The sequence below is a fragment of the Coffea eugenioides genome, chromosome 2, assembly GCF_003713205.1.
Source record: "Coffea eugenioides isolate CCC68of chromosome 2, Ceug_1.0, whole genome shotgun sequence".
Taxonomy (NCBI): domain Eukaryota; kingdom Viridiplantae; phylum Streptophyta; class Magnoliopsida; order Gentianales; family Rubiaceae; genus Coffea; species Coffea eugenioides.
In genome coordinates, this window is record NC_040036.1 from 50,778,752 (window position 1) to 50,804,206 (window position 25,455).

Sequence of the window (25,455 nt, forward strand, 5' to 3'; positions counted from 1 at the left end):
GAGTAGTTCCCACTGTAGCAATACAAGCATGCTAGTATTTAATAAATCGAGAATCAAGTAAAGCAATTCTTGCAACTACTGGCAATCCTTTTCTTCCATGAAAGGATAGGGATAATCTAATTGCTCCAAAGTGAACATGAGTAAACCCTTACTGTTTCCATTAAGAAGGAAGTTCAGGTGGTATAAACAGAGTGATGAAATGTTCCTTTTTTGAAGCTGTGATATGATGCTGATCAAGTTTGGAAGACTGGATATATTCTTTAATTCCCTTTGGTTTATGGGAGATTAAAGATTTCGGGCTACTAAAAGGAGTAGAGGTAGGTTTGGTGAAAGTGGAATATGGATTAAGAAGTGGAAGAGAAGTTGGGTTTATTTGATCTGGTTCAACCGTAACTTCATATAGGTTACTATGAGAACGTTCGAAAGAAGAGCATGAAAGATCCATGGTTTTGACTGAGTTTCGAAAAAGATGGTTGTGAAATAGATTTAAGGGGTTAGTTTCTTAACATTGCAAACCCATGCTTACGTGATCCTCGAGGCTAATGGGATCACACGGTGGTGGCATGATTATTATATGATCACTATTTATGCTTTCTCAAAAGGATGAAAAATGCAGCCTTGTTTAGTTAAGCATGATTTACACTGGGGCAAATTTTAAAAGGGGCGAGCTTCAAATTGACTTTGTAAAAAAAATATTTGTAAATCGTAAGGATGATGACATATGTATGTCACTTTTTGACTTTTTCCAAAAAAAAAAAATTTCTTTCATTCATTCTTCTTCTTTTAAAGTTTGAAAAATCAAAAGATTGCAAAATCTATCAAGTCTATCATTGTATGCATTTTATGTTCATTATGTTTGAGCAGCATGCATTTTACTCTTCAAGTATGGCAGCTCAGAACATGCATTTTCATTTCTCCCGCTAGTTGTTTGGGCTCGAATCTAATCCCACCAGTAATCTAAACCTGTGGTGCATTTTCATTTCTCCTTCTAGTTGTTTGGGTTCAGGTCTAATCCCACCAGTATACTAGATCTTAGTTATTTTCATTTCTTCGACTAGTTGGCTGAATTCAGATCTAATCCCACAAGCAATTTAGACCTAGGGCATTTTATTTCTCCTATTAGTTATCTGCGTTCGGCTTCAATCCTATCAGCAATCTTTGGATTTGGGTCTAATCTCACCAGCAATCTAGGTTTGGAATGTTTTATTTTTTTCACTAGTTATTTGGGTTCAGGTCTAATCCTACCAACAATTTAGGATTGAGGTGTTTTATTTCTTATGCTAGTTATTTGGATTCAGATCTAATCCCACCAACAATCTAGGATTGGAGTGCATTTTGATTTCTCTCGCTAGTTGTTTGAACTCGGATCCAATCCCACCAGTAATCTAGGTTCGGAGCTAATGCCACCAGTAGTCTAGACCTACAGTGTATGTTTTATTTTTCTACTAGGCATCTGAACTTGTGTTTAATCCTACTGAACAATCTAGATTCAAGAAATCACATTTAATTTACTGTTGGCGAGTCTCATCGTCTACCGCGCACCCTTCTATCTTCCCATTTTGGAGCGTAATTGCATCCTTTCACACATCTTTTTCTTATTATGAGAACTCACTTTTTTTGATTGGTTTGTTTAGTAATTGTGTTTTATCACACATTTTGTATTTCATATTTAGAAGTTATAGAGCTCTAACTTCTTTATATCTGGAGAGATCCCAAATAGGATACACATTTGTTTCATCATAGTTTAGTCACATTTGAACTACGTTTGACCTAATTCCTATGGCGGGATACGTGGACAACTCTACACGAGTTCGGTTACGTCTTTTGCAATCTCGTTGCATCATTTTTTTTGTTCAATAATTTTTTTTAATTGGATGTTCGTTTGTTTATTTTGACTCAGGTGCAAGCAAAGAGATAGGTAAGTAATTTAGTATCTATATCTTTGAAGGACAAATTGTAAATACCAAAATTTTGCCAATTTTTAATATTTTCTTAAAATTTATCTATTTAATGGGTCATTTATTTCCATACATTCTAATGTGTATTTTTCTCATTTTTATAGGTTCGTCTTAAAAAAAGAAAAAATCAAAAAAAGGAAAAAAAACAATCAAGAAAGGAAAAAACCACTTCCTAATCATTTTTTCCAACTAATGCACTTTTCAACCCAATACCATACCCAACCTCACTAATTCCTTCTCTATCTAAAAAAAAAAAAAAAAAAAAAACACACCTCTCTCCCTCTCCTTCTCGATTCCCCCATTTTTTTTTCAAGACAAGCAACACAAGCGCACACATCAATTCACTTTTCTTTCCTCTCCCCCCTCTCTCAATTTCACAAGACACAGAAAAACACAAACTCTCTCTCGGGCCCTCCTTTCTCTCAATTCTCACTACACACTTACACTTAACACAACTCCACACACAAACTCTCTCGATTCACTCTACACACACTAACACATAGCAACTCCAACTCCCAACAAAAATCTCCCTCGGCTACCTCTCTCCCTCTCTCAATTTCTCACACACAGACACACCATCACACACTTACGGTTATACACAAGCTCTCCCATTTCTCTTGGCTCTCTCACACTACAATCATGCACACAAACTAATAGGAAGAGAGGACAAGAAAACGGAGGGAAGAAAAATTGGTATTGAAAATCCATCACCACCACCGTGAAGTCTTTTTGAAGGTATTGTGAAAAAGAAAAAAAAACTTGTTAATTTTTTTTTGCTTCTATTATTTAGTTATTTTTTGTAAATAATGCTACATTGTGTTTTTTTTCTTGCTGTTAAACCTCTTTGTTGGGTGTTTGGTGAAGTTTGAATGTCTAGAGTTTGGATTGTTGGATTAAATTTCATTTCTTGCCAAAAAATTTGGGGCTGATTACTTTAAAATTCTTGCAAAATAATGAATATTTCTTATAACCCACCACCTATTTGATAAAATGGCTCAATGAAAACTAAGTTAAAGAAATGAATTTTGTGTATATATTTTCGTTAAAATATATGACATTAACTAGTTCATGGCCCTGGAAATTTCTTTAAAGAAAATTTTTAAGTTTTTAAGCCTAAAAGGCAAGAAAAGGGTTTTTTTAAGTTAGGGACTATTTTGCTTTAATTCATCATTTTCTTTACTATATCTTGTTAAATTGAACTTGCAGTTGTGTTGTAGATTTCGTAAGGGTTATTTTGCTATATTTTATGGATTTTTATGATGGTTTGGTTGAGTTTTAGAAAATAAGAGACCGGCTCTAAATTGCTTGTTTGGGTGCTTTTCGTTAGTTTTTTGTAAAAAAAAAAGAAAAAAGAAGAAGCTTAAAAACGGATTCTACATGAAAAATCGAGTTAAGAATTGTATTTTGGTAAATTTTACCGACAAAACAAGTTGCTGACAACTAGTGACTGGTGGCGGCTGCCAGTGAAAAGCTTGAACTTGCCAGAGAAAAAGAAGAAGAAATGGAAGAAGAAGAAGGAAAAGAAAAAAAAAAGAGAGTGAAAAAGATGACGGGCTTTCTTTTTATTTTGGTTTGGGTCTTTATCTTATTTTGGTTGGGCTTGTGTTTGAGTTTTGCTATTTAATTTAGATTTGTTTTCTTATTTGGGTTTGTTTAAATTTCCATTAGGGCTTGCTTTTAATTTTTAGTGAAAATGGCTTGCACCTTTGTTTGGACTAATGTGGTGTAGCTCAAGTTATTTAAAAAGGCCCAAATCATTTTGTTTGCATTTTTCTCAAATCAGAAACAATTTTTGTAATTTGACTCCTAATCTTTTGAGTAATTTACTGTGATCCAAAAATTTTGATTTATTTTCATTTAGACCCTTAATTTAATTATACGTTGGCCCCTAAACTTTATCTTTATTAACTTTGATCCAAAATCTTTTGTAAATTATAATTTGACCCTAAAAACTTTCTAATTTTTATAATTTAGTCCCTAATAGTTTTTTGGATTTCTTAATTGAAATTGTTTCTCTTCTTTAATTGCTAATTATGCTTCATTAAATTGCATTTAATTTCTAAATTTTAGGTGTTTTAAATTTATTTACATTTTTTGGAATAATAAGATGAATTTAGTATATGTTTATGTTCTCTTTTAAAATGTTTTCAATTAAATTGGTGCTTTGATACTTTTGCTGATTTTTGAGTGTGAATAGGACAACATTCCCCCATCTAATATCCAGTTCAAAAAGGAGGTACCCCTATTATCCTTTGAATTCTAATTACGTGATTTTATGTGCTCTTATGTGCTTACATGTATTTATATGTTTTCTATTATTTATTTATTTTAAATTTCAATTCAATTTTTATATGTGTTTAATCTAATTTTGTAATTATTTGGAGGGTACTTAAATAACTCAAGATGTAATAGATGGCTAATATTTTTTCAAAAATTGTAATTAGATGGACAGTTGTAATAGATAAGAGTATATAAGTTTATTTTATTATATTTTCTCATTTTAGATTGTAATTAGATCTTTAAGTGCAGTAGATAGGTTAGATAGATTTATTTTCCCATACTTCTCCTTTGGATTGTAGTTAGGTCCCCCATTATAATAGACAGGTTTTGTGTGTTTATGTGTCTTACGTATTTATGTGTTTTACCCACTTTTCTTAGAATTTTTATCTAACTATTATACTTATGTGTAATGTATTTACTTGATTTAATTTATGCTTTATCTATTTTATTGTATATTACGAATGCATAATGTCACCACACTAGTCCAATACTAGTTGTGACCCATACTCATTTTCTTGCTAGTTCAATGTTAGTGAGGAATTCTAGAAATAGGCTAGTTCAATACTACTAGGCCCTTAAGTCATCTACGCATTAGATTCATCTTTTCTATATCATTCATTGTATTTTCATGCATTTTCCCTATTTTAGGCAAATTTTCTCATTTGCATGATATTTTCTCTTATATTATCTCTTTATCCCTATATGCTTGAATCATATCATTTAGAGGTGCATCTCATTTAGGAAATTTTTTTTTTTATGTTTTTTTTTTGCATCTCATTTAGGAAATTAGAAAATAAGTTAGTTCACTTGCATGTTTAGGTTAGAATAATCACCCTTTCAATATGGGAAATGAATGATTGTAGCTTTTAGTTTAAATACTCCATTAATTCCTTTGTGAGAAAGAAAATTGTGTCATGAGTTTTTGTCTCCTGTACACATTATATTACATTCCATTTTCTTTTGCCACTTATACCTGTAAATAAAGTTTAATTTTCCTTTTTCGAGTCTCATATTTGCATACTCGTAACCCTTTTAAGGGATTGTTTTGGATTTCGCAATTAATGCTATTGTTACATATTAGATCTTGAATGGATATTTTGCTCTTCCTTATATCTTCTATAAATTTAATTTTGCATTCATATAGGAACATCGAAATGCGATGAGTTTAAGGTTAGATTAGGAAAATTTTTTAACTAAACCTTGTAACTAATTTTGTTTATCTCAATTCATATCTTTTGATGATTACAAAACAATTGGGTGTTTCTAATACCTTTTGTAGAGATCCTTTTCAGAAATGAACCAAACAGGTCTGTGGATTTAAAGCAGCAAAAGGAGAACAAAAAGAATGAAGTCTGCTGAGGATGATGTCGGACGCACAAAAGGAGAGGATCGGACGTCCGACATTCTTTGAGTTCCTTCGGACGAGTAAAGAACTCAGACTCGGACGTCCGAAGAAGTCAAGCCAGGAGTTACTTGTTTAACTGATCAGGATTCGGACGCTTAACACCTGTGTATCGGACGTCCGACAAGTGTTGCTGCTCTTCGGACACAACATTCTGAATGCATCGGCCGTCCGAAGAAAGTGAAGAAGAAATTTCCAAGTACTCATCCTACCTTCGGACGCATAAAAACCAAACATCGGACGTCCGACAGCACCAACGGCTAGTTGACTCTTCAGCTGCCTTCTACCCGTTGACAGCATTAATTGAGGAATTCTCTGGTCTCCTATAAAAGGAACAAAGTCAACCACCTCAAGACAACTTTGTACATCAAGCCTACATCATATTGTGAGTGATTCAAGTGCTAGAATACTCAAAAGAAACATTTGTATTCCTTGTATGTGCAATCTTCGTGCAGTTGTTTTTTCAAGTGTGACATAGCTTCTTCAATAGTGTAGCATAGTGAGGGTTGCGAGTGTTTGTAAAACTTCCTTGCTTGACCAAGTGTGTTTTGGGGCAAGAAGGAAGTGATCCCTTCCTTGTACACATAAGATTGGTTGCAAGTCTATTCAACTTGAAGTAACTTGGTATATAATAGTGGTGTTCAAACCTCAGTTGTGTTTGAAGCCTGGTTTGGTTCCTTATTCTTATTTACTGCTTTTCTATATAAACTGTTCTTCTCTCCATCTCACTAATACCTGTGCTATTGTATTATCTTGTTCATTGGGAGGCATTTGGGAAAAAGAAAGGCTGTCTGTTCAAAAAGGTAGAGTATTTATTAGCAGGTTTTTGAAAGCCTAATTCACCCCCCCTCTTAGGTTGTTTTCGATCCTTACAAATTTAGATTAGGTTGAAAAGGTGCCTTAAATTTGAATCAATCAAACTTTTGCCTTTCCTTTCTTCAACAGTGATTCCCGAACTCATCTTCTCTTGTCTTCAAACACCTGGAGTTGTCAAAAAGGGTTTTATTTTATTTTATTTTATTTTTGATTAAAAAATATTTTTGGATGACTTGATCTACCTAAACTCAATACCAAGTGGTAGATTCCATTTTTTTTAAAAACCCTTTTTAGACTAAATTTTGTGCCCAAATTGTCGCATTCTTTAAAGTCCAATTTTAGACCCCTTTTCACTTATTTTTTAAAATAAAAAACACACATTTTTGTAAAAACCTTTTGTTGCAAAAAATGGGGTGCAACAACTTTTCAATGCAACTTGGAAGAGAAGATTGACTTTATTGTTCAGTCTATTGAAGAATTCAGCTCTAAGGTATGTAAGTGTAATAGTGAAATATAGTTTTGGCCTGCACATTCTAAATTGGTAATTGCATTCATTCCTCCAACAAGTTTTTGAGGCTAAAAGGGCCATTTCCAACTGGGACTTAGCTTGAGGAACTTAACTATCATCTATATATCAAGTCACAAAAAAAGGTAGTGCATATCAGTACTTGTCTACCCTAGATCTACTCCTACTCCTACTCTAGTCTATTATAAGGGAAAGGGCCCAACTGGGCCTATTGGGAAATCGACGAGGACTGAACTATCATCGGACCAGACGGGTGCACTAGACAGCCGTATGGATTTAAGCCACTTAAAGTGGCAAGTCACATATAGTAGCAATTGGTGGGAGACAAGGTTTGAACCTTTGACCTCCCATGCCACCAAGTCTTAAAGGCTATGGTGGTGGCCAACAGCCCAAATGGCTGTCAAAAAAGATAGTGCATTTGGATGACGAATTGTTGGCTTTTACCCTACTCTCTCTACCCCTTTTTATCGCAAATGCATGCTAACATTGAAGGCCTTAATACATGTTAACATTTTGTCCATTTGACAATTGAAGACCGTAATAGAGGAAAATCATCAGCTCTCCAGACAGTTAGAATTTGTTAGTGAAAAACTTGAAACGATAAATGAGTTGAACCCCATTAGGCATAACTTTAAATTGCTAGTTAGTTTTTGTTTTAGAAACAAACAAGGAAGACAACTTTGAATTTGTACATGAATTGTCAACAAGCAAAAATTAAGAACTATCCGATTTTTTTCTACAACCATCTACACGATCGAAGTTTGAATTTTAAGGTCAAATTTTTTCACTTGTATGCAGTATGAGAAAATGAGATATGCTTTTAGGACTCCTAGGGAGATTGTGTTAGTTTTGCATCTACAAAGGGCTACCAAAGTAGCAATTAATTTTTTGATAAAGGAGCAATAGGCAACCATAATTTGCTGGAAACAGCTATTGCTGGAGCTGCCATGAACAGATGACTAAATTTTCATCACTTCTTAAGACCTATATTCGAAGGAAATAATGAATTAATATGGGAAAGCATCTTTTGCCTATCCAAGCAAGTTTCCAATGTGATTTTGTAATTTAATCTAGACTATCTATAAGTTGATTTATAATATGAACAAATAAAAATTATTTTGCAACATTATTTGTAACGACCCCACCTCCCCCTAAGGCGTACCAGAGGGTTCGGCGGGCCGCCTGCCCAGCTCTCGCCGGGACTCACTCACTTACTACATTCCTCAAGTAAATTACAAGGTACAACTCAAATAATACATCCAATTCTCCAAAAGATATGTAAAGCGAAGCGAAAACCAATTCTAAGCGTAAAATGTAGATTTACATCCGATTCAAATCCAAATATTTATACAAGCCCAAAAGTACATAAGCCAAAACCAAAACTAAACTATACAAGATGTACGCCATCCAGCCACACAAAGATCCAAAAACAAGTTCTTCCTTTACTTCGATCCCTGTGGGGAGAAAAAGATAATAGGGGGTGAGCTAGAAGCTCAGCGAGTGACCAGTAAAATCAACAGCCAAGTATATTTCACAATAAAGCATTGATATGATGTCATGATGCAGTAATCAAATGTTCATTTATTGCTCATGTGAGCCAGTGAAGTTCTTGTACTTAAATATCCAATGCTCGTTTAGATCAGATAACCATGAAACAGAAGTAAGGAGCCATCGGCTCCAAAGAATGTGTAAACAATAGTAGAGACATTGGTTCTAAGTACAAGACTTTCCAGGAACCCATTGGAGCCAAATTATGTCATGGCACACACACAAACACAATGATATGCAATTGTGCAATCAATGCAAGAATCATTTCAAAAGTAATCTTTGAGAAGTAGTGGAGGGATCACTCACACAAACTATAGTGCTTCAAGTAGTCACGTTCAATTATACTCCAGGTTTGGAGTCCAGATCTGCGATAGAAATCCAATTTGAGAACTTTGAAACACGAGTAAGATTTGAAACTTAAACGTTCCGTTCATAAGAATCAACCAATTGAAATTCATTTGAAAGGCATTCGTGAAACACTTGCTCGCTTTTCAAATCGTAAGGTTTTTGTAGCATATATACTTGGAAACAATACTTGAGTTGAAAGTACAAGGAAATACAAGTTTACATTGGCCATTATATCTTTTCCTCAAGAGTACAAGTTCGTTTAGGTTTTTAATGTATACCATCGATAACAAAGTAGCAAAAGTTCTCGCTAGTTCAAGTGGTAATCACTTAACCTTCACTCAAGTTGCAAATATAGTTTTCTAGTTCTCGAGTAAAAATTCGGGCAGCATGCCCTTTGTGTTTACTTAATTTTCCAGCCATTTAGGCTTCATTATTTTTCTCAAACACAACCCAACATCATACATATACGCAATTTATGTCAAGAGCCGTCCCATAGGCTCACAATATCATAATAATAAGGTTCACAACAATAGCAAGTGCAGAAATTCCATATAGCCAAAAGACAGATTTGACGTATGAAAGCGGAAATAACTTATCCAAGGCTACGCTAATCGGATTAAGGCGAAACCTATGCCGTTTCGAAGCTAAGACTCAGGGCTACAATGTTCATGAATATCACTAAGTCCAATTTCTAATGTAACTTGGTCAAATTCGCAAATTACTAAACCAGAAACCAATTCGTCGGCTGCTTAAACGCAGAACACTGTAATGGTCATAACTCAGTGTACACAAGTCCGAATCAGGTGTTCTTAGAGGAATTTTAAAGCTACTTCAGAACACTACAACTTTCATGTTTTGGTCCAGAACTAAATCAGAATGGATCCTGGTCAAAAAACGTGATAAACTGGACTTAACTGGTGAAACGGACTGCTGGGAAATACTTAGAACAGTAAGGGTATTTTGGACTTTTCACGTCCTACGTTGCTCCGATTGAGCTGAAATTTTGTAGGAACCTATAAAATGCCATTCTATACAACTTTTCTTCTTTGAGCTAAGGCCAATTCGGCCTCTAACACACAGATACAAATTCGGACAGAATGTTGGGAAAATTTTCCAGATTTTGGAATTTTGAGTTTCTAGTGCAACTTTCCTTAATTTCTTGGTCTAATCACTACCACAACACCTTATAAAACTTCAATTGCAACATATAAGCATCTTACAACAATTTGGGCAGAATTTCCACAAGCCCTAGTTCATCAAATAAATTGGGGAAAACTTCTAAAACATGCTCATCATCCATGATCTCACCACAAGAGCAAGTTGCCAAGCTTAATTTAACAAAATTGAAAGTAAAACTTAGAGAGATAAGCTCTCTTACCTTGACTAGAGGTTACTACAAGTAGCCCAAGCTTTCTCCTCAAAAAATCACACCACAAGCCACTAGCTAATCACTCAAGAACAAGTTTAATCGGTTTACTTTGTTTGTTTTCTCACTAAGTTGTTGGATTTGAAGATGAAATGGAATGTTCTCCTTTGGGTTTTTCTTCTTGCTTCTCACGGCTAGCAACAGCAGAAAATTGGGGAAGAATGAAGCTTAATTGGTCTTATAAGAAGACAAGAAGATTAGAACAAATTGTGTCCACAAGTTTAGCCAACACTTGGCTTGATTTCCACCACAAAATTTTTCTCTTTCCTTCCTTGCATTTTAGCCCTTTAATTTCGGCCAAGATGTCATCATGAGAGAGGAGATATTTTGCTCCATTAGTAATAAACTTGTATGGCAAGAAAGTGGTGGTCAAGAGGTGCGTTCAATCGGTAGTACGCGGGACCCGCCGGTTCGCGCCGTTTTTCTTAAAAACTCACGTACTAGTGTTTTTACTTCCCATTCACTAACCTTATATCATTGCCACTAGTCACATATTATTTCACACTTAAAAGTCACTTTTAATCCCCAAATTTAATCCTTACTCTGTACCGAAAATTCATCCGGCGAAAAATCGCGAAAACCCTAACTTTGCTCCAAACTTGAAACCGAAGTGTAAAACCCTATTTTCTAGGTTTATTTACACTTATGTGAAATAATTGGGTAGTGGGCTTTGATAAATAATAATTTTCAAATAAAAGGGTATTTTAGTCCTTATCGGAAAGCCTTAAAGAGCTGGCTCTTTAAGCTGTTTATGCGGACCGAATTTCTTCCAGATTTATGTGGGCCGGATTCCTCACAAAACTCTATTCACCAGAAATTTTTCCTTTTCTTCTGCCTCGGGGCGTTACATTATTGATATCAATTAATCCTATAAAAGAGTTTGTTTTTGCCTTCTGACTAAATTGCGCATTCATAAGAGTTAACAAAGTTAGATGCTTATTTAATTATTGAAAAGTAGGCCCAAATATGGGAAAACTATACATTTGGTAAAAACTATTATAAAATATAAAGGATTGTGTAAACTATGTCACTATATTGTTCATATCAATCTGATTACACTCTAAACTAATGGCTATATGTGAAAAAGAGTTAGGGAAAAAATGGTTATCTAACAAATACAACATCATTTAGGATACTGTAGATGGGACTTCATTTTTGCAAGAAGTAAGTAAATTGCCGCAAAGTTAAATACTATTATTTCCTATGTGTTGTGACATTTTTTCAAACATTTTTAAATGCAGGTTACAAGTTTGGAGTAATTGCAACAAATTACTTGTAGGTCTGCAAAAGTGTTACAGAGCTTTAAATGCAAGTGAATGGGTTTAATATAAATGTTGATGAAGCAATGACTTTACAATTATTACTACGGGAATTTTATTACGGCAGGCATGCTTCTGTACTGATTACAGCTTATTGCTTCAATTAGCCCTATCACTAGATGCATTTCTATAACATGCCAACATCTTTTCAAACAAAGGAATGACCAGTAGATGCTCCTGTTGCTGCTAACAAGTCCACTTGATTGGCTATTCATGTCGGTCGCATTGTGAAGCATGCAAAGCTCTAGAAATAATGTCATATGGATTGCTTCTAGAAAATATGTTTGGGACTTCCCGCCATGTGAAGGACAAACACATACTGGTTTTCCACAGGCTACCTACCCCAATAGCCCTTAGACTAGTAATGCGAATTTCACCCGATCAATCCAACTTTTGTTCTCTTTAATACGAGTTTTACATGATTAGACCTTTGACTGTACTTGATCACACAACATGCATGCATTTATCAAATGGATACGAGGCAGGAGCGGTCCTCAGACGACCGCTCCTGAACGGTCTCCTCACAATAAAAAACGTGAGGAGACAAATGAGCCAAGTCAGCAAGGCTGAAGCAGGGCACAAAAACGACGCCGTTCCAAATAAAAAAATGTTGACTTCCAAACGGGAGCAGACGGAGCAAACGGAAGAGAATTGGTTTTTGAGATTCAAGTTGAAATTTTGAATTAGCCGCAGAAAACAAAATTGAGGGAAGCGTCTTCATGTGCTTGTGAAGGTAATCTACTCTGACCAACCACTCACTGAAGGTAGAAAGCTGAAGTTCGGGTGGGATTCAACCTATTGGGTGTTTCTAGGTGAATTGGGTGTAGTCTACTCTGATGAAGGTAGCAATTGACAGAAAAGTGGGTGGAGAGGCAGGCGGCATGGAAGAAGCAAACAGAGATGAAGCCAAAGTTTGTCCGTAAAATTGAATAGCAGAAGCAGCTGTGGTCTCCAATTGGGTATAAGAGTGTTGTACGTATTCTGAATGCGTGCAAGAGCGGCGGTAAGGTAGAAGCAAATAGAGGAAATTCAGCATCTCACGAAACCAGATTTTGTCCTTCAACTTAATAGCAGAAGCAGCTAAGTCTTCGACTTCGGTGAAACGTGAAGCGTATTAGCAGACCAAGGTAACATGATTGAACCATGTCAGTAATTGTGGCCAATAATTTGTCACCCAAATGCATATCTGTTAAAGGAAGGATGAAATTAGAGTCACTGAAGACATAATATGAAGATGATAGAAAAATAGTGAAGTTGTACTGTATTTGTATGTGTGTACCGTATCTGTGTGTGTGTGAGCATTCAGCTTTTCAGTGATGGACTATAATGGGATAGTAGTTTTTGGAAGACCTAGGGTTATGTATTCAAGTAAACAGTCGACTGGAATTAGGGAAAGATGAGAGAAACAAAGTCACATTTAACATAATGAATATACATCTTGTTGTAAATTAGTTACATGTTATAGCCACCGTATTACAATTGATATGAATCATTGTGCATGTAGTAATTGGTCCATGCTGATGGAGCAATATTAGTTTGCCCCTCTCCTGACCATACAGTGTGTATAAATGGAGGTGTAGAGTTGAATGAGGTGAAGCAGAGGAAAAGACACATATGTGAATAATAAATGGGTGAACCTTGTGTTGTAAGTCATTTACATGATGTAAGAAATATATTACAATGAGTAGAAAGTAGGGTTATGTATTCAAGTAAACCATCGACTGGAATTTGGGAAAGATGAGAGAAACAAAGTCACATTTAACAAGTGAATGAATATACATCTTGTTGTAAATTAGTTACATGTTATAGCCACTGTATTACAATTGATATGAATTATTGTGCATCTAATAATTGGTCCATGCTGATGGAGCAATATTAGTTTGCACCTCTCCTGACCATACAGTGTGTATAAAATGGAGGCGTAGAGTTGAATGAGGTGAAGCAGAGAAAAAGACACACATGTGAATAATAAATGGGTGAACCTTGTGTTGTAAGTCAATTACATGATGTAAGAAATATATTACAATGAGTAGAAAGTAGGGTTATGTATTCAAGTAAACCATCGACTGGAATTAGGGAAAGATGAGAGAAACAAAGTCACATTTAACAAGTGAATGAATATACATCTTGTTGTAAATTAGTTACATGTTATAGCCACCGTATTATAATTGATATGAATTATTATGCATCTAGTAATTGGTCCATGCTCATGGAGCAATATTAGTTTGCCCCTCTCTTGACCATACAGTGTGTATAAAATGGAGGCGTAGAGTTGAATGAGGTGAAGCAGAGGAAAAGACACATATGTGAATAATAAATGGGTGAACCTTGTGTTGTAAGTCAATTACATGATGTAAGAAATATATTACAATGAGTAGAAAGTACTTGTTTGGCCCTCAAAATATAGAAAAAGTAGAAAATGTGGAGTTGGTTTATGCGGTTGTCATTAACGAATGACATAAGGTCCAGTGAGCTAAAGAACCTAGAATCAAAATATAATCACCAGCGTGGATGTACATACAGTTAAAATAGACTTACATCGTGTGACCAATACATTACAGTCCGTATAAGTTAGTGTACATGGAGTTGTATTTGTACATAGATAATGCCGTTGTCTTAGAGTAAAAGTAAGGTGATGTGAATCATTAATCATATTGATAAGCGTAATAATAGGATTTAGTATACGAGTAATGTGTGATTCATAACACATTATAAATGGTAATATACATTTATATTGTCGTTTATGTACATATTATTCATGAAATGTTGCAAATTAGGGTGTTTGATGCATAATTGGCAGGAGCAGAAGTAATGGATTGCAGTAAATTGGCAGAAAATGGGACCCCTGAGTTAGGAATGGAGTTCAACAGTGAAGAGGATGCGTACAAGTTTTACAACAAGTATGCCTTTAAAATGGGTTTCAGTGTACGTAAAGACTATCTGAATAAAGATAAAGACGGCGTGACCACGTCTAGGAGATATAGTTGCTGCAAGGAAGGTGTGAAACGCAAGTACGAAGGTGATGTGATGCCAAAGAGGACACGAGCGCCGACGAAAACAGGGTGTGGAGCTAAGATGGTTATCGTGTTGTTTAGAGGGACAATGAAGTACCGTGTGCATGACCTTGTCTTAGAGCATAATCATGAGTTGCACATTGCTCAATGTGCTCACATGATGCCATCACAAAGAAAAGTGAGTGTGGCTCAAGGATTCCAAGCTGAAATAAGCGAGGATGCTGGGCTTTCATTGAAACAGAGCCATGAGCTTATGGGAACGGAAGCAGGTGGGATGGGTAATGTGGGATATACTCGGGATGATCTTAAACGATATCTTCGAACGAGACGGGAAAGGAGCTTGAAATATGGAGAAGCAGGTAGCATGCTGAATTATTTTCAAGAGCAAACACTCGAGAATCCATCCTTTTTTCATGCCGTACAGCTGGACTGTGAAGAACAAATAACGAATATCTTTTGGGCTGATGCAGGAATGTTAATTGACTACAACTTTTTTGGAAACGTAGTCACATTCGACACAACCTACAAAACAAATAAAGAATACCGGCCACTTGGAGTATTTGTGGGTTTTAACCAGCATAGGCAAATTGTGATATTCGGTGCTGCCCTTATGTATGATGAGACGATAGATTCTTTCAAATGGGTGTTTGGTACATTTTTAGAAGCAATGTGCGGAAAACATCCAAGTACCATACTAACCGACCAAGATCACGCCATGACAGCCGCTCTTTCAATTGTCATGCCTGAAACATTTCACGGTCTATGTACGTTTCACATAAGGCGTAATTTTATGAAACATCTTGGCAATCACTACAAGAAAAATAGTGATCTTCCATACATGTTTGGTGCCTGCATGTATGAGTTTGAAGAAGTGGAACAATTCAATAGGGTGTGGGAGGCGATGGTGAAGAAACACAATCTTGAAAATAATGAATGGCTCTCAGGGTTGTACAAAATTCGTGATAAATGGGCAAGGTGCATGATGAAAGAAAGATGGACCGCGGGAATGCGAAGCACCCAACTCAGCGAAAGCCTAAATGCAGCAATTAAAAATCATTTGAAACTGGATCATGACCTTGTGCAGTTCTTTAGACATTTCAATCGGGTGGTTGATGAAAAGAGACATAATGAACTGATCGCAGAATATGAAATGAGGCAAAAGCTCCCCATGGTAGGGTTAAGGCAAACACCTATGCTTGTGCATGCATCAGAGACGTATTCACCAACCGTATTTGTTGCATTCCAAAATGAATATGGCGAGTCAACAGCTATGGTTATATTGAGACAACAAGATGCAGCGATGTTTGTGGAGTTTGCGGTCATGAGGTATGATGGAGGACCTGAAAGAACAGTAGTATTCAATCGGAATGATCTAAGTGTACGTTGCAGTTGCAAAAAATACGAGAATGAAGGCATTTTATGTGGGCACGCGTTGAAGGTGTTTGATACCGTGGGCATAAAAATAATTCCTCCTGAATACATTAAGAGGCGATGGACAAAAAGAGCTCGGGCTGGAGACTGTTTTGATCGGCGAGGACAGGAAGTTGTGGCTGATCCTAAAGTCATGATTTCAACTCGTTATAGGGAGCTCGCTCCAGCCATGATTAAGGTCGCAACTCGAGCAGCAATGTCGGAGGACACCAGCAAAGTAGCAATCACTGTCATATCCTGTGACGCCCCGAAAAAAAAATGAGTTTGAGAACCCGGAAATTTTCTAATTTTCTAGGGTTTATTTTATTTAATCGCCCGCCTTTTCTACAGTTTCTTTATTAGAAAAATTCCCCAAATAAAGTTTATGAGCAAAAATAGTTTTAAAATGATTTTTCTAGTATCGGTTAGTTTTTGAGAAATTAAGAGCGTATTTTGAACGTGGGACCCGCAAGTGCGGTAAACGCAATATATTTTTGACAACTTCTTAGAATTTTGTATTTAGTGATATTATTTTACAAGGTGTTAAGATATTTGTATTGGAGAGACAAAAAGATAAGTTTTGAACCAAAAGGTGACAAGTGTCACCATAAGATTAAGTCTTGGATTTTGACCATTTGACTTTACCTTTACCTTGACCAAATAAATATCAAAAAATTGCCAAAAATCATCCTTATTTCTAAAGCTTCATAGCCGGCTCTCTCTCAAAGGAAAAGAAAGAAAAGCTCTCAATTTCTTCCTTCTATTTCTTGCTCAATCTTCAAATCCAACCAATAAAACTCCAAATCATTCCATAAAATCTCTTTGCTAAGTGGTCTTGAGGTGTTTTGTGGAGTTGTTTGGAAAGCTAAGGTGACTAGTTGCTCTATCTCTTGTATTGCTAAGGTGAGTTGTGAATGACCCCTCTCCTTGCTCTAATGATGTTCAATTCATGATTAGTGGTGATATAAGGTGCAACTTTATGGATTATATCTTGATTTTGGTTGAATTGGTGAAGTTTTATGATTATTGGGGATTTTTCTGATTTCATATGGATATGATTATGGGGTCATGTATGATGATTGGAAATGATGTTTAATGACTCTAGGAGGTGGAAAAAGTGATTAATTGCAACCAATTTCTGTTTTGGACCAAAAATTGAAAAGTGAGGGTTTTGTGATGAACATTCTGTCCGAATTTTTAGGTCATAGATAGATGCCGAATTGGCCTTGGCTCAAAACATGAAAGTTTTAGGTATTTATGTTTTAAGGGTGCCTATAAAATTTCAGGTCAATTGGAGTAGTTTAGAATGAGATAAGCCGAAATTCCTGTTGCTGTTCTGGGTTCATCAGGATGTTAGAACTGTGTCTGAAATGGGTTGTTTTGACTGGAATTTTTTTGGATTTGGGTGTTGAGGTCTTCTGATGAAATGTAGCTTGATGTCCTAGCTACCATATGCCTTTGGAATTTCTGCATTTGGACCTGTTTAGACTGAGTTGTACTGATTACAGCATAGTGTAATTTGTAAACCTGCAATTACGGTTCTGGTTTGTTATTTGGCATATTTGACTTAGTTGTGCTGGGATTTGGACTGACTGAACTTCTACATTGTTGTAGCCCTGGTTCTTAGCTTCGAAACGGTGGGTCTTGGACCTCCATCCGATACTCGTAGTACCTTTGGTGCCATTATCGCAAAAGGACGTCAAAACTGTTTTTTCTGGTTTTGAGCTTAACTTTCATTTCCGGACTTTTCCCTAGTTTGACTTGTACTAGTACTACTTGGAACTTGCTGAATGACTATTAGATGAACTTGTTGTTGTGTGTGTACCTTTGGGACTGGCTGAGGAAATAATGAAGCCTTGATGGCTGGAAAAGTAAAGAAATTTAGGGGAAGAGTGCTGTCCGAGACTTTGAAGGGATTTGTTTGCCATTGAAGTTTGTGATCTAAGACTCATAGCAAGGCAATGATATGATGGATGGTTTCTGAGCGCATGGAGGTGAGTGACCCTAAACTATTTCCAAAAGTACTTGTGAAATGTTTCTTACATTATTTACTTTGAACAACTGTTTCCAAAGCTACTTTGAACTGTTTTCTTGCATATCAATGCGTGCTTATATGGAAAGTGTTCCTTTGTTTGATATATTTGTTGACTTCATGACTTTGTATTAATTGATTGATAACGTGTTACGTGCTTGAATGAATTCCATAAACAGCCTTTCTAGCGAGTGGTATTTTATCGTCACTCGACCTAATCAATGTGAAATTTTCATGATAAATGATTAATGCTACTTGCGCAATGATGTAAGCCTTTTGGGCTGAACTGGCCAATTGCCCTTGTTACCGGGTCGTCTGAGCCAGAAACGGACTCGGTCGGGCGATTAGGGACCTGGGTGAACGTTTGATACACTCGAATATTACCTTTGTAGGTTGGTGGAGGTTGGTGGAAAATGATGCAATTTCAAATGAAAAAAAAAAGGAAATGACAGGAGAACGAACGTATCTTTTCATGAATGTTACTATCGCTTTCCATTGTACATGTTTCTTGAATTATTGATACTCCATATTTAATGTTTTGTAAATGTTGTAATTGTTTCTGGACTTATCATTTGATTTATGACATCATTGAAACGAAATATTGTTAAACCGATTTGATTACTGATTTTCTGGTTACTCGCTGAGCTTCTAGCTCACCCCAAAAATATTTTATTCCCCTCCACAGGGCTCAAAGCGAAGGAAGACTTGTTGTGCTTATTCACGTGAATGGATGGCCTTTATGTTGTACAATTTGGATTTGGGATCAATTTATGTATAGTTGGGAATTGTTTCCGCTGCATTTGTGACATGTAATTACTGGAGACTTGGATGTATATTTGTGGACCATGTGATGTATATTTGAGGTTTATTCTTGTAATTCATTTGAGGACTTTAGTGAACGACTGAGTCCCGGCGAGAGCCGGGCAGGCGGCCCGCCGAACCCTCTGGTTCGCCTTAGGGGGAGGTGGGGCTGTCACACGGAGGGCCCATATGTCGGTGGTTTCCAGCGCGTAAGATTCAACATTGTGACTGCTGGAGGACCTACTCCTACCCTGATAGGGTAGTTCTCGCTATTACCGATGAGAGGAGATGATTGGGTAGTACCAATTGTAGATGCCAGACAAAGATAGAGCGTCTGCAGGCGATTTTACGTGTACAGGGGGCTACGATTCAAGAGCTTGAGGCTTCGGTTCTCGAGGAGCAGGAGCGAACCAATGCCTTCCGAGAGCAGGCTTAGGAGGCTAATGGTCGCCTTGTTCAAGTAGTAAGGGACGTGAGAGATCGGACTGACAGTATTTTAATTGAGTGTGGGGCTTTGGTAGATGAAGTAGTGCAGAACTTGGTCGAGGAGAGTCAAGGGAATGCAGTCTCTGGTGATTCTGAGGAGGATCCTGAGGAGGACCCAGATGAGGAACCGGTTGCACCCGAGGAGGAGGCAGAGTCGGTCGGATCGGTGACTAGCTAGACTAGGGGTCTAGGGTTTTTAGGGACTACGTGAGATAGTTAGGGATATAGTTGGGGGTGGCACGTCATCTTTTATTTTTTATATTGACATGTTAAGGTTGATGTATATAGCTTGCTTTTTGTTCTATGTCCCTTGGCTGTTATAAGCTTTTGACTTTATTAGGTTGGCATGTACAGTACTTTCTAACTTGTTATGTGACTTATTTTGCTATGTATATAAAGAAAATGTTTATTTTAAATGTGATGTATTGCCTTTACTTTATGACTTAAAAATGCTTTTATTGAGCTTTATAGCTATTTTATTTTGCTTATATCTGTATAATTTATTGTCCAAAAGAAGCATGGAGGGTAGGAGAAGTCAGGACCGTGGAACTACCCGAGGACGCGGTTCTAGCCGTGGCCGTGGGGCTAGACAGGCACAAGAACCAGTACGGGAACCGAGAGAGAAGAGAGGTGAATCGGTTGAGCAACAACCTGGACCCCGAACTGAAGGGGGGGATCAGGTGACAACGACAATTCAGCAAATGACCAATATTCTTATTTGATTGGTAGGGCAGCAGGGTCAAACCCCTATTAATCAATCTAGGGACCCTGAAATGGAGCAAGACAGGGGCCTAGAGAGATTCCAAAAATTTTCTTGTGACGACCCCACTTCTCCCAAGGGCGAACCCAAGGGTATCGGCGGGCCGCCTGCCTAGCTCGCGCCAGGACTCAAAACTTAAAACAATAAAAGTCAGAAAATCCAAAAGAGTACAATACATACTATAGACAATCCCAAAGAGTTATAATTACATTCTCCAGAAGTACCTGCTCACACTATTACATCCTTATCACTACAACCAAAACCAACATGTAGACCCTGAGGAGGGTCCTTATACAAACCACCACCACAATAAAAACAAACATCCTAATTGTTCAACTATTACAAGCAAAGCTAACTATACTAGTGTATGTGCCAAAAGTCCCCGCGTCGGCCCCTGCTAAGGAAAACAAGAGGAAAGGGGTAAGCTATATGCTTAGTAAGTAAACAGGGGCAAAAGCGTAAATTTCACGTAACAACAGTTACATGGTAAGAGTAAAGCAAAAGCAGAAAAGTAACATCACATAATAAGGATACAGGTGGCTCCAAAGCCAGATCGTTTGCCATGTGTAACCTCCTGCCGACACTCCGTCGACCTCAAATAATGGTCCGTAGAACTTCACTTGTACACCCATCGTACACCTTATCACCCTCTCTGGCCAGGCACCTCACAAACTTGCTCGAGCGAACGAAATTGAGCTTGGTTCACAAGCTCGGGTCACAAACTTGGTCCACATAATCGGTGAACCGGATTCACAAACTTGGTGACCTCAAACCAGGTTGGACTAACTTCGACCAAGCCCTAACCGGCTCGAATAGTCCATCTAGGTCATGAGATCGGGCCCCAAACTCACAAACTTCACAAAATTTACTCAAAAGTCACCCCGAGCCACAAGCTCAAGGGGTTTAGTTCCAAAATGATTCATATACATATGCCATGTACAAATATGTGCGTAAATTAGGGTTTAGGTCGAGTGCGATAAAGTACACCCTCGCCTAGGTACCCTTTTCATACATATCGAAACACATAAGCAACTAACACATAAGAGCGGCCTGAATACTTAGGCAACGAACAAAAGAGCAAAAGTACGAAATTTGTGCCGCGAGGAGTAGCTAGTAGGCCCCACCGGCTCCACCTAGCTCACCAACGTCTGAAATTGAAGATTGTGTCACAATATATCACAAACGGCTACTAACATACTTAAAACAAGCAAAACGGCAAAATCGGCACATACGAGTGCGGAAACGGCATACGGAAACGGAAATGGTGGCCTAGCCATTTTGCCGTCAAAACTGTTTTGAGCCTAATCGAAGCTAAGAGTGTCGGATCAAGGTACATGAGGTACCGTTACGAAGCTAAGAGGAAGGGCTATAACTTTCATGAAGACACCTAACTCCGAATCTGAACAGAGATGGGTCGAAAGTGCAGAAAACCGTTCCAGGAATTCGCACTCTAGAGTAACGGACAGGGTATGTTTTCTAGACTATAACTCCCAGCTCACAAATCCAAATCAGGAAATTCCAAAGGCATTAGAAATATGAGACATAAGGCTAAAACTTTTATGTTTTGGCCAAGACCTGAATCCACTCAGAACAGAACGAAAGTTGAGTGTCAAAGGACCCGTCAGAACTGTCCAGATTCAAGGCTGTTCTGACGATCGATCTTGTTTTGGTCATAACGGAAGCTACGGAACTCGGATTTCGACGCACTTTATACCATTTCGAAGCCAAAACCAAGATATACATTTCTTATGAAGGAGTTAACACCCAGATCATACGGGATCAAAACCGAAAAAGTCACGGGCAGAAGATAAACTAAAAACACACAGAATCTGATGTTCAAAACAGGCTTGAGTATTTCATCTATAACTCAGGCTAACCTAATCCGATTGACCTGAAATTTTACAGGCATATTAAGGACTTACAAAGTTACAACTTTCATGTTTTGAGGAACTTCTGAATCCATACGTAACATCAATAAAAACAAAGTCGAAGTTCGGATCCTGAACTGTCCTAGTTTCCCAGATTTGCCGGTTTTGCGCGCCGCAACCGCATGGTCCGTTTCTATGGTTCTTATACCAGTTTTCCAACCCAAAATCCTACCAATGAAACACACATATACCAGCTTCTAAAAGGTCTACTCATGGTCCGAAATTCCTTCACAAGTCAGCCCAAGGTCACCAAATACTAACCATAATCCTTAAGCTAATATTATTTGCACCATAGAACTTGTTCTAATCATCCAACCACACAAACCCTAACTCAATAGCCATATGCTAAACTAAACTCACCTAATGGAGTCTAGGGTTTCTTAACCCAAATCAGATTTTTGCTAGAAACCAACCAATCAAGTGAGGCAATTAATCAAACACAACCCCTACAATCTTCATAGCACAACATGAAAGCTAATTAACTTATTTAGCATGAAACCCTAATTCTTTCATAAACTTAATCAAAATTTCAGCAACATCATCATCATAATTAAACCATGAAACTTCAATATAACATCAATTCCACCATATAAATCCATAATCATAACATACCACATCATTTCCATAGCTTAGAAATTAAAACCCCAACATTTTAACTTTCAAAGAAGATGATTTACCTTTGATTCAAGCTTTGTAGATGATCACCCACAACAATCAAGTGCTCAAGTTGTTTCTCCAAGATCCAAACTCAAGATTGAAGAGCAAAAATGATGCACCAAAGCAAGCTTTCCTTTTCTTTTTTCTTTCTCTTCCTCTCGGCTCTCACTCTCTCTCTTTCTCTTTGTTTTGTTTTGTTTTGTCTAGTGATTAGCCTACAAGTCTTAAGGTAATAAAGAGTCAAAGACCATAAGAGATATTTCTAAGGCTAACCAATCATATAAAAGTTCCTCAATTGCTCTTTTAACCCTTGCACTCCAACTTTCTCTTTCTTATACATTTTCCCTCAAACATTTGAAAATCTTTCAATTAACTCCATAGGTCATAACTTAATCTAATCTAAAACATGTAATCATGCTTAATTACTTCACTAATCACTTTCTTATTTTAATCACCTATACTTAAACATACTTTCTCCATATATAAAACACTTAAACAACAACTTATATAACATTGGCAAAATTAGGGTTTTTAAACCCAACTTAAGCTTTCTAATCATTTATAACACTGAAGGTTTACTAATCTAAGGTTTGTAAACTAAAATGAAATCCTGTTAACACTAGAATACCAAACAGGAACTATAACTTGAACCTACAAATAACACATAAACTAGGGTTTAATCATAAGCAAAGTTAGGGTTTTCAATCTTAGCCGAGATTAGGGTTTATCCTAGCCCTACAACCTTACTTTAACCGCACAAAATAATGAATAACTCTAATATCAATTTACGAACGGACTGGGGCCTCACATTTCTCCTCCTAAGTTTCTCGGAGGACCGGACCTTGAGGTAGCTGAGAGGTGGTTGGAGATGATGATCAATATTTTTGTTGCCTTAAACTATACGGAGGATAGGCAGGTGAATTTTGTTGTATTTCAGTTTGAGGGACCAGCTAGAGTCTGGTGGAATGTAATTAGGGCCAAGTGGAAAAGAGAGGGGATAGCATGGACCTGATTGAATTTCATGCGGAAGTTTAACGAGAAATATCTCCCACCGATAGTCTAGGGGAAGAGGGAGGACGATTTTATTAAGCTCCGTCAGGGAACTCTAAATGTATCTGAGTATGAGACTCAGTTCACTAAACTATCCAAATTTGCTCTCAAATTGATAGCTACGGAGCAAAGGAGGGTAAGAAGGTTTGTACAGGGACTAAATGTGGAAATACATGAGGCCTTGGCGGCGGCACAAATTGATACTTTTACGGAGGTTCTGGAAAAAGCCCAGAGAATAGAAATTGCCAGGGCACAAGTAAGGGCTTTTCATGGAAAAAGGAGAGGTGCGCCTAGTGGAAGTCGGGGGCAGGTACATAGTGAATGGGGCATGTCACCTCCTAAAATCGGTCGAGGAGCTGGAGATGGAAGGTTTACGGGTACATCTAGGGGAGTTACTCCAAGAGGAGCCCCAGGTGGACGGGGACAAGCGAGAGGTGCCTCGCAGGGAGGCCAGACATCCGCTCCCAGAGTATCTTGTGGGTACTATGAGAAATCCAACCATACTGAGGATAATTGCTGGCGAAAGGCTCGAAAGTGCCTACGGTGTGGAAGTATTGAGCACTAGATCGGTAATTGTCCACTCATTAGTGATGCCCAACCAGCTGACCGATCAAACCCTAAATTGACTACCGTATGAGGGACTAGGCCAAGGGTGCCAGTTAGGGTGTGCGCCTTGGACCAACAGGCAGTACCTGAACCATCAGAGGTAGTGGAAGGTACGATTCCTATTTTTCGTCGTTTGGCCAAGATTTTGATAGACCCTGGTGCAACCTATTCTTTTGTTAGCCCTACTTTTATGTGTGGGATTGATGTGAAGGCTGAGAGGCTACCATATGACCTAGAAGTAAGAACACCTACGGGTAACCAATTTTTACTTGCTAATGAAGTGTATAGGAATTGTGACATTTGGATTGGTGAGCGGAAATTGGTAGTCGACCTCTTAAGTCTAGCCATTAAGGGGTATGACATTATAACAAGAATGGACTAGCTAGCTCGTTATTATGCTCTGGTAGATTGTCGCACAAAGGTGGTCGAGTTTTGCATACTTAGTGAGGCAACCCTAAAACTAGATGTGAGGGGTATTTTAGCATCATCTGCCCTTATTTCGGGAATTAGGGCTAGAAAATTGCTAAGTAATAGGGCACGAGGGTATCTAGCCTTTCTAGTTAACACCCTAGGAGAGAAGGTGAAACTAGAAGATATGCCGGTGATAAGTGAATATTTAGATGTGTTCCCGGATGAATTGGTATCATTGCCACCTGAGAGAGAAATCGAGTTTAAAATTGATTTAATAACTGGAACTACTCCCATCTCAAAAATCCCGCATCGGATGGTGCCCGCTGAACTTAAGGAGTTGAAATTTCAATTGCAAGACTTGCTAGAACGGGGATTTATACATAAGAGTGAGTCACCTTAGCGCACTCCAGTGCTATTTGTCAAAAAGAAGGACGGAAGCTTGAGGTTTTGCATTGATTATCGAGGGTTGAATGCAGTAACCATTAAGAATAAATATCCTTTACTCCATATTGACGAGTTATTTGACCAGTTACAAGGGACTATGGTGTTTTCTAAATTAGATCTCCGACAAGGATATTATCAATTGAAAATTAGGAAGGAAGATGTGCCAAAAACTACCTTTAACACTCGATATGGGCATTTCGAGTTTGCAGTGATGCCTTTTGGCTTAACCAATG

General features: G+C 37.5%; 1 protein-coding gene across 1 annotated transcript; it reads left to right on the plus strand.

Annotated features, from left to right (window-relative positions):
- The first annotated feature begins 14,434 nt into the window (after window positions 1-14,434).
- LOC113759859 (protein FAR1-RELATED SEQUENCE 7-like) lies at window positions 14,435-24,326 on the plus strand. Its single transcript, XM_027302437.1, has 4 exons — window positions 14,435-16,307; window positions 19,402-19,532; window positions 19,707-19,719; window positions 23,881-24,326. The coding sequence occupies exons 1-4, from the start codon at window positions 14,435-14,437 to the stop codon at window positions 24,324-24,326; spliced, it is 2,463 nt and encodes an 820-aa protein (XP_027158238.1).
- The last annotated feature ends 1,129 nt before the right edge of the window (window positions 24,327-25,455 follow it).